At 42.3% G+C, this 10411-nt stretch overlaps 1 protein-coding gene across 5 annotated transcripts in view; it reads right to left on the bottom strand.

The window, feature by feature from the left end:
• Window positions 1-1147: 1147 nt before the first annotated feature.
• The window catches only part of Phactr3 (phosphatase and actin regulator 3), a 222372-nt gene continuing 213108 nt past the window's right edge, over window positions 1148-10411 (bottom strand). For 4 of the 5 annotated variants that reach the window (XM_021152545.2, XM_029474384.1, XM_021152564.2 and 1 more), the window contains exons 9-13: window positions 8994-9049; window positions 6000-6061; window positions 4688-4828; window positions 3515-3591; window positions 1148-2120 (exon numbers count right to left, since the gene is read on the bottom strand). In XM_021152545.2, the coding sequence (XP_021008204.1) occupies window positions 2105-2120; window positions 3515-3591; window positions 4688-4828; window positions 6000-6061; window positions 8994-9049 (352 nt within the window). In that variant the 3' untranslated portion in view covers window positions 1148-2104. The remainder of the gene's footprint in view (window positions 2121-3514; window positions 3592-4687; window positions 4829-5999; window positions 6062-8993; window positions 9050-10411) is intronic. The other variant, XM_021152538.1, reaches the window with a different exon arrangement.

Below are 10411 nucleotides of genomic sequence, written 5' to 3'. Positions count from 1 at the left end.
GGACTGCTCTCTATGGTGTGAACCTACTTTGGAAGCTGCTTAAGATGGGTTACACACTTAGTCACTGCAAAGTTAAGGAGTTTATCAGGTTTACCTATCAAATCTCCTAATTCCCCTTACGATACTCATAGGAATATGAAACCCAGAAATAGTTACGATTAATAAAACTAAAATGGTAGACGTTGGGTACTATTGCCAATTCCTTGATTAAAATGAAAATTTCTAACACTTTTAGTTATAGTGCAGCCTCTGAGCTTAACCAAACTGAAATCCTCCCTTGGATATCCTATAATTTACCTTAAGTTTTTTTCAGCCACTATCTATGGGACTTGGCTCCGCTCTAGGTAGAGTTAATCCCCTGTNGGTTAGCGTTATTTCTAGAAGAGCAGCAGGTTCCCNTTTTCCTGTAATAGTTATGTGGATATTTCTTAGAGACTGAAATTTGGGGGGGGGGGGTAAAACTTTGGACCACTCATGTTTTAAACTAAGCAAAATATAAAATAGGAGCTATTGATATGTGTCTTGAAATGGGGAAAGACAGGCTTTGCTATTAACTGGCCACAACTAAGGAATCAATAGACACTACCAGATTCAAATATTCTACATGCTTGTGAAATTCAGTTACTGGCTTCCACCTACAAAAAGTTTAATTCACACACATCATAGAACAGGTAAAGCTAGAATTGCTCTGCTGTAATTTCTTTTTTGAAAACTAATTCAATTAGTGGAATGTTTGCTAGTATCAGAACGGATCACCAGTCTCTTTAGCCAGAGCACTGCCACAAATGTCCTAAGAAGTCTTTAGAGAGCTCGGAGAGCNATGGGATGTGGTAGCTGTGTCAATTTGTTCAGTATACTTGCTTGGTCTCAGTGCTCTCNAGCTAACAAACTGAGTGCCGAGAGNATGGCTGGCTTGTGCCAGCATGTTGGTTACCACATATTACAGAAGTGTGAGACCATCGTAAAGAGCAAGTCACCTGCTTGAAGTNCACAGAGGCCTACATTTGAGTGTAGGTCTTTGAGCTCCAAGCCATTGTTTACCGCTGACCATTATCCTGGGCAGAGGGGTAGGAAGGCTTCTTTCTGAGAGAAAACTTAAAAAAACAAACAAATCAAATTAAACAAAAACAACAAAAAAACCCATAAGCAAACGTAGGGGATTTTTATTGTTTGTTAGCTCATTTCTTCCCCTTGTATTTTAGTAAACTACTTACTCCAAGTCTTCATTCCTTCCAAACCTCTTATAATAGGGGTTTTGATNATGCAGACAAATGAAAAGTTACAACTTTTCTTAAAGAAGGTATAGATTTTCCTTTTTTTAGGATTTCCAGTAAGTTCCTTCTAGATTAAATGTGTTCAATACTCTTTCATAAATTTTCAATTAATTAACTTGAAAAAAATGGTAACTAGTTTTTCAAGGCACAAGCCTATATATATTTGACAGAATCTACAGAGAACAAAGTTGGCATTTTCTTTCCTGTGTTTATATTCAAAAGTGTTGACTTTTTTTTCAAAGTCCCCAGCTATACCTCATCCCAACCCCAAGAAAGTGAAAGCCTTTATTCATTTCCTGTAATAAGTAGTCATTTAATTAAAGAACAAAATTAACAGGAATCAAAATGTTGGAGCTGTATTTTTTTTTTGTTAGACATCATATAAAAAAGAGAGAGTATAGTACAGTAAACCACTCTATAACATGAACTTAGTTTTCAAATCATTAGGATAAAAATGTCTTCTCAACAAAATACTGAATGACACGGGGTCACAGGTCCCTCGTGGTGGAGGCTGGGAGTGTGAGCCTGCACATGCATGTCGCCCATCCTCCATGACGCTGCAGAACTGGAAAACAAGGTTGAAGGCAAACAAGTTTTCTTCTGGGAGAGTTACTCTGGGCCTAAAGTGACCCCAACAGTTCACACTCCTCAGACATCAAAGAGGGGAGTGTATCCTCTGGGTTGTTCCTCTTGTAGTCAGTGGTCAGGATTGCGTCTCTGTGATTCTGCTCTTCTCACAAACACAGCAGTTAGACTTGAGGAAAGTTCCCTGATGAATGTTCAGTGTTGGTATCAAAAATTAAACACAAATTCTTCTCAGAAGAAAATCTCTATGGCCTGTGGAATCTAGAAATGATTTTTAAAAGTAGATATTTATAATAGTTAAAACTGTCAAAAACAAAAAAAAACAAACAAACAAACAAAAAAAGCCTTTGACAAACAAATTTACTGCTATTCAGAGTTTCTCAAGTTGATATATAGGACTTCAGGGAGGGAATTGCTGTGGCTGAATGGCCTCAAAGAACTCTATGACTCAAACACCTCTGTGTAAAAGCTGCCAGTGAAGTTCTCTGCTCTAGGACCTGGCCTGGGTGATCAGTTCCTCTTAAAAATATCTGCAAATTAGTTAACATGTTCATAACAATGTGTAATACAGTCAAGAAAATTATGCAGGATTGAAATACTGCNTTGGCTTTGAAAAGCTACTATGAAGTACTAAAATCTGAATTATGTTTCAGTTTGGGAGCCCATACACAGGATTGTCTATTTCTTTAATAATAAAATAAGCATTAAAATGTGTTTTACAGAAGAATTTTATTTCCTAAACTTAAGAATAATAAGAGTTAAACTAACCTGTCAGGTATGACAGGAAACTTTAAATTATTTTGCATAATTTTCTTCTTTCTATACAACCCGAACACAAGTGCATAGGGGGTGCAATTCATAGTTATTCTCTGTTCTCTGTTCTACAGCCNCAGTCAGCGTGCAAAGCAGATCTTTTAAATAAGTGCATTGTCCTCTTGGGACCCTTCACAGCAGTTCACAGGGCGATTTACAGAAGCAAGGTTGCTTGTTTTTTTGTACTAGAGACATGAGAGCATCCTTCAAGGAAGAGGACAATACAGTTGCTCATGCTCTGTGCTCTCCACGGTCAGGTACCGTTAGGACTTATAGGCATATAAGAACTGAGCCAGAGGAAAGGAATGTGAAAGTATACATAGCACAAGAAGGAAAGTTTCTCTCCAACTTCTTCTGTGCGATAGGGTGGGCANAAAATGCGCTGCTCAACTTGGCGGGAAGTCGGGCAGAACACCCTGATTGACTGTCGTCAGCTCGAGGAAGGCAGGAGTTTCCTGTGTATATGTCATGGCCACATCCTCGGCCACTGGATTGCTACGTAGTAGACTCTCAAATGTATGCTGAAGAAACGAACGTGCCTTGTGGTTTGGTGAACAATGGCTTGTGTTAGAGGTTAATGTCAACACTGATAGATAATGGAGAGTGATTTTGCAGCAATGTAGATGTAGTGGTAAATTCTATAAATTATTTTAAATAGTGTAATTAAATACCTAAGAAAAACTCGAGTTGAGACCAATTTTCTTAAACATGACAGCTATAGACTAACATATGTATCCCCTTCTCCCCACCAGTCCCTACTTCATAACGTTTTTTNGAAGAGGTGCCAAATATAGTTTCTTGTGGCTAGACCCATCATGCAGTCCATGCAACAGAAAGCTCACCTTGTCAAGTGCTTGCTGGATGCGTGTACCTCCATTTCGTTACTTTTATATTCATTTAATTCTTTACGAATTGCTGCCTGAGATTTAAAAAGGATAGGTTTTCAAGTTAAATGATCACCTTTGTATATTGTCAACCATAAATATGTGCTGACACTGCGGTCAAAAATCAGAAAGGAATTACACTGTTATGTTGTAGTGGGACAGACAACCCTTCCTGCACAAGTGGGTGAACCTAACACAGACTTGCAAACCAGTTTATAGTAAGATCAGTGCTTTGATTCTCTCACTGTTGTGCTATCAGGAAACCCATGTCATTGGAACGTCTGAGCATTCAGTTCAGTTTTGTACTATGGCAGAAGCAGCCTGAGCATCCTTTTAGAGCCTCGAGTCTTGCCTTTTTTTTAAGCTTCTCTAAACATTCTATCATGCCTGTCTGTCGTAAGAGCCCTTCAAAGCCCAAGAGAGAAGAATATATACTGGAAGAGTAGAAAACCTTCTATATTCAGATANCACTAGCTGCTATTCTTTCCCTTTGATCATCTGGGCATATCCAGCTCTATTATAACAGCATTTCTCTAGCTTGATGCATATGCTTAGAAATGCAAATGGTGTCTGGCACATCCAATGGGTGGATATGGCAGAGTGGATGACCATCCATGGTCAAATGCTATCATGTAGAAGGACATAAGCCCAGTTATTGTAAGAACAAATAACTAAGTGATTGTATAAATTTTCTCTTCCAAGAAAAAATATTCTGAAAGCCTCCTTCACACTCCTGGGCTTAGGTCCTCCTAGATGATCGCATTTGACCATGGATGGTCACTTACCCCTTGTGCTTGGGTCATGTGATTTTCTTTATACCATCTGTACCAAATTTTGCAGTTCACACATCTCTGGTATTTGGAAATTGACATTTCTTAGGGGGATCCTCATGCACNCTGCCATGTCCAACCATTGGCTATCCCAGACACCATTTGCATTGACAACCCCAAATGTCTTATGATACTGCCAAATGTCTTTCAGACCAGAACTGTCCCCTAGCTCAACTTAATCCTAAATTATCTTCATGGAATCAACAGTGTAGGGCATAATTTACCTAGTGGTTCACACTGTCTAAGACAGCCCAGCCTGATCATACGATGTGATCCCTCGACCTGCACAAAAGCAGTGTACCTTATCTGCTGCTGACAGTCTTGTCCAGGGCTTGTCTGCCCTCCTGTCATAGTCCTGTGCTCTTGCTACTTCCACATAATCACTGAAACGGATCAGAATTTTTCTGTCTCTCAATTCATCAACAGTGGGTCTCTGGTTAAGCTAAAATAAAAGAGGATTATAGTTAGATATCATATGCCACCATTGTTTTCTTATAGTAAGCAGTATATAATAATCTATAAACAACTGTATTTGTGAGTTACCATGAATATTCTCTAGTGTAATTTCAGAATGCATCAAATAATCCTCACATAATCTCTTTCTTCGAACACCCACCTGTCCTGACAGAGCACATGGTCACGGAGTGGTTGATGGAATTGCTGACTAAGTGACGTGTGTTCAGCAGTCTGTTATGTTAACCTCCACTCTCAGGAAGAGCTGNAAGGCTGTTGTGTTATCTCTAAGCTCAACAAAGCATGAGCCTTTGCTGAGAGTCAGCCAGACAGTGGAAATGCTCAGGAGGAAAGGTAGACTTAGGAGCCTGGAGTTACTTCCTAGACTAGCCATTGTAAATCTAAAGATGCGGAATGGAGACCAACAGACAAGCAAGCAACAGCAACCCGTAGTCTGTAATCAAGGAACAAGATGCATTGAAGGCAACGAAGAATGACAAGTCTGAAAGGCATGTGTTTCTTAGTGCTAAAAAATGCTCAGTTGCCTTCTGGGGAGGGATTGTAAGTGCTACTTGGGTTTCACTGCCTCCCCAATGGATTGCTCTTAGGGCCTCATTACTCGGTTCCCTTAGGATATATATACAAAAGGCACTGCTCTTAGAGCAACTGACCCCATGTTGTNTGGAAAAGCACACAAAGTCACAGTATGCTTTACATTACCACTTCCAAACTGCTGCAGAAGCTTTCTCTAGCCCACATCTATTTACAAAATAAAATGCTTTGATTATAATCCTGTGCAGACTAGTTTTGTCAGTGTGACGTAAGTTACAGTCACCTGGGAAGAGGGGATGCCGGTTGAGGAATTTCCTCTATCTGATTGACCTGTGGATATGTCTGTGTGGACATTATCTTGATGATTGATTGGAGAGGGTCNAGCTCACTGTAGGTGGTACCACCCCTGGGCATCTATCCCTGGGTTGTATACAACAATCTGAGCAAGCCAAGTCTTAAAGCAACATTTCTTCATGGTCTCTGGGTTAGTTCNGCACTCAGTTTCCTGCACGGATGCACTAGGACTTGGAAGTACAAGCAAATGAACCCTTTCCTCCCCGTGTTTCTTTGTGTTTAACACAGCAACAGAAAGCAAACTAGAACAGTACCTTTCTTGTTAATCTTTGCTTGATTTCTCTCCTTTCTTCCTGCTCTGTCTGATCATTCCTTTCTGTGAAAGAGAAATAGAAGCAAGTTAAGCATTTCTTGTTACGGACACAAGTACTGGCTTTCCTAGGGCCCCTTACAGATGACACCATTTGACATATCAGCTTATGTGTTTGCAGCTGCTTTCCCAAAAGCTCCTCAGAATTTGCTGGCCTAAGCTGTCACACATGACCATCCTTTTCAGGCTAATTCTTCTCTGCCCTATACAGAAGAAGTATATTTTTGCTACGGTTTGCTTCTGTGGAATAGTTGTCTATTGGTTTCCATGCCAGTTGAATATCTTCTCTGTATACTTATATCTAGGAAAACATGGAACATATCGTTTCAATAGCACGACAATCACNCCAGTGTTCAGCACTGAGTAGTACTGTCATCACAGTTGGTTTTCTATCTTTCTGTTTTACAAGTGAGTAAAATGGAACTTTTAGACAACTACCTCAAAACATGAACTTCTAATGATGGGCAACATAATATCAAATATGGACATTCCTACAACCCAGGTGCTTTTCCATTGTGGAAGCATACATAGACGGGACTACCTTCTAAGGGGCCAACAACCCTCAGAATTGGCTTTGCCTTGTAGGTTGTGTTCATACTANACTTGGCCATTAAAAGTAGGCCNGCATGTTGAAATACTGTAGTAATGTAAGCCTGGCCCAGGGGTTCAGAAAGAAAAAAGAATGCAGTCCTATTTCTGGCATTCTAGGCGCTAAATAAAGCCTTAGGTTGCCAACCTTAACAGAACTCCTGCCTAAGAAATAGATCGCACCCACAAGCACACAGGACAGCAGCACAGTCATGTTTGGGGAAGGGAAATTCTGCAACCTACATCTAATACAATCTTACATTCTATGCTTTTATTTAAATGGTATGTTTCAAACACTAGTGTATTGGGGGAACTGGCAATGTGGGTGTTTAATACATCTGAGTATGCTTTCCAATAGTCCTTTTATTTTAAAAGCTAGTAGACTAGGGAATTTTAGAGAAAAACACAATCACATCATATGCTTGTTTTTTCAGACATGTGTGGTAATAAAAAATGCATCNTTGTAAGCTATGGTGACAAAATAGTGAAACAGCCAGGAAACCCTGAAAATGTCATCAGGCCAGCCCTGAGAGGCTAAGGTATGGCATGAAAGTAGTTCTGATTTCTTACAAAGGTCCTGGACAAACCCCACATGTAGTTTCCTTGTGAAAAGACTAAGATTGTGGACGTTGTACATCGTGGTGCGCACTAGGCTCCGCACCACGATGTACAACGTCCACAAGCAGTAGGACTCCACCGTTTATTTTAGATAGTAACACAATTAGAAGCATAGGTAGGGGAACCTGGTTGCCCTCGTGAAAGAAAAGACACTGCTATGGAGGGGAGCAGGAGTGGGACCAGGCTAGTCTGAATCATGGGACTTTCTTCTTCCTGTGCCAATAGCATCCCTGGAGGACACCCTAAACCTGGAACATCCCCTGTTGAAGCATAGACCATAGTTTTGAATAGTATCAATGACATAAGTTTGAATTTTACACAAGGAGCTTTATATTTTAATATGGCTTGATGCTGTTGGCTTGATCAAGTGTAATATCAGCCACAGTCTATGCAACAGAACAGAACAGCAGCAGCANCACATGAGTTTAAAGAAAGAATTCTTTGCGCGTGTATGTTCCTTCTGTCTTCGTTCATTTCCACGCTTACTCTCTGTTTAGTTATCAATACTCTAATGCATGCATAGTAAGTAAATCCAGTGGCCTCCAAATGTAGGCTTCTAAAAATATATATATATATATTACCCTACCATTTTCTTTAAGAAAGAATCCTTAATCTTAGGATTTTTCCCCAGTAGTCTACACAAGAGGGGGTAGGTAGTTTTAAGGCTAAGGACAGTATTAAGGCTAAGACAGAGAGGAATGGGTTTGCTGGCATGTTCAGATCAAGATTCTCTGGCCTCTCTGATAGAACCAGGTCAGTCTTGGTGCTGTTACAACTTTGAAAAAGATGATCACAAACAAAGAACACTCAGGCAAGTAGAGTGTGAAACACACAGCAAGGGACAAGCTTAAGAGTCACACCACTGGGCTGATCCAAGGATGACCAACACATTTTGCGGAAAAAGACTTTAAAAACTAGTCCTAGCCGGGCGTGGTGGCGCACGCCTTTAATCCCAGCACTCGGGAGGCAGAGGCAGGCGGATTTCTGAGTTCGAGGCCAGCCTGGTCTACAAAGTGAGTTCCAGGACAGCCAGGGCTATAAAGAGAAACCCTGTCTCGAAAAACCAAAAAAAAAAAAAAAAAAAAAAAAAAAAAAAAAAAAAAACAAAAAAAAACTAGTCCTAGTAGACAGGCACTACTCAGGGCTCGTCTGAGGGTTGGCTACCTTCCATCATCCAAGACCATGAAACTTCCATATAGTGGACATTATTGCTGGACATCTGGGCTCAGTACACTCCAGATACACGCCTAATTGGGGAAACAAGGCTAGAGGTACAGAGGGTGGTGGAACCCAAAGTTCTGAGCCATGGAAGTTTCCCTGCTCCAGTGAGCTAGCTATTTNTTTCTCCTAGGTGGAACAAGTGAGGGGCGCACCCAGAAATTCCTGACTGGGTCTGAAATTTCTAATGTCCTTAGGAATCCCACTGCAAACTCCCTAGGAGCTCTGCTTAGCACCCAACATGCACAGGGCTAATGATTCATTTCCCTTGGGTCAACAGGTCCAGCTAATCTGAAGATAAGAGTGTCTTTAATTATGCTAGGAAGAGAGCTATTTTTATTTCTTTTAGAAGGAGCTTTCTGAATACAATCACTTGAAGGTTTTTCTTTCAGAATCTCTTAGCTGTTCAGATTAAAGGAATCTGCAGAGCTGGGCTGGGCTGTGAGAGCTCCGATTCCTGCAGCAGCCGTAGCACACGTGAGGGAAACCTCTAGAGGAATCTCCTGCTACTCACGTTTCAGGATATTTCTTCTCTCCAGTTCCTCCACGGCGGGTCTCTGGCTCAGCCTTCTGCGGAAAAACACTAAGATTATGTTTTGCACCATGGTGGCCGCCTGGAAGTTCTGCCCAGGTCTGTGCAGTGAGAGGTGCCTGGCATACACCCCTGAAGTTCAAGATCACCTTCTTCCAAAGGGTAGAAAAGAGTGGACCACTAGAGCCTCTTGCTGGCAAAATCAAGTCAGACTTCCATGTGGGAGGGAAAGCCAGTCCACGGAGCCAGCGCTGAGGAAGTCCTTGCTGCACTCCACATCATCACCTGCTCCCTGCCTGGTGTGTACACTTCACCCAGCCACATGCATGCTTAAGCAGTGCAGAGATTCATTCAGGAGAATCTTTTCCCTGCCCACTAGCTTAGGAAGAAGCAGGCAGCACCACTGCTGGGGTTCAGGCTTCTGGTTGCAGCCATGCCCCCAGATCCTTGCTTCCAGGCATCAGCTCCATCCTCCATCCTCAGGACCAGGAAATCAGCCCAAGAATACAGCCAGTTGCCTGCCAGGCTGAGAGGAGCCTCCTCTGCCCTGCCCCACCCAGGGGGAGTGTCTAGGGCCAGCCTAGAAGCCTTGCCTCTCTTCAGTGAGCACANAGCTTTAACACCAATGACAGTTGGGGATCTCCCAGCTAACAGGGAAGGGAGCCGCCCACGCACACGCAAGCGAGCGCCTCCCGCCTGCCTTCCTCCTCCCTCCTCCCCTCTCTGCCTCCAGCAGCTCCAAGGAGTGTGCCAGTGTTCTGTGTGAAGACAAATTACTATTTCCTTTTCAGATGGTCTCTGGCTCAGGGAATTGGAGGACGCAGCCCCCCCCTCCCCCTCCAAAAAATAAAACATCAAAACTCCACAAAACATAAACAAAGGGCTTGTCAGGAGAGGGAGGCATAATTAGACAAAACCAATGCCAAGCTCCAATTATTTCTATCTAAAATAATGGCCTTGGGTTGCAGCCAGAAGCCTTCCTACTTCCGGATCCTCAGCCACCACAGAGAAACATCAGGGCTGAGGCACTGAATACTCAGAGTCAGGGGCTATAANATTTTGCCNCTGTAAAAGTGCTGTCTCCAGAAATACGTGTCTATTTATAACCCCTGTCCCAGCACAAAGCTTGGGGCGTGGTGTGTCTGCTCNACANCTCCCTCTGCACTGGAGCACAAGTTTGCTTTGGCCTCCCCAGAGCCTTGTCTGCCAGCTCTTCCAGGATGGNGGTGGCCTCCACCCTACTTCTAATGTTCCCTGAGATTTGAACCTGGACCCTGACAACTTCTGGCTGGCAGCCAGAATCAAGCATTTCCCATCTATCCTAGGTAATATCTGCCAAATGTGGTCCTTGCTCCCTACTGCTATGATCCTAAACCCTCTCAAATGACCATGGACTACCA

The sequence above is a fragment of the Mus caroli genome, chromosome 2, assembly GCF_900094665.2.
Source record: "Mus caroli chromosome 2, CAROLI_EIJ_v1.1, whole genome shotgun sequence".
Classification (NCBI taxonomy): Eukaryota; Metazoa; Chordata; class Mammalia; order Rodentia; family Muridae; genus Mus; species Mus caroli.
The sequence above is the reverse complement of the archived record's forward strand: the minus strand, read 5'-3'. Positions and strand labels throughout refer to the sequence as shown.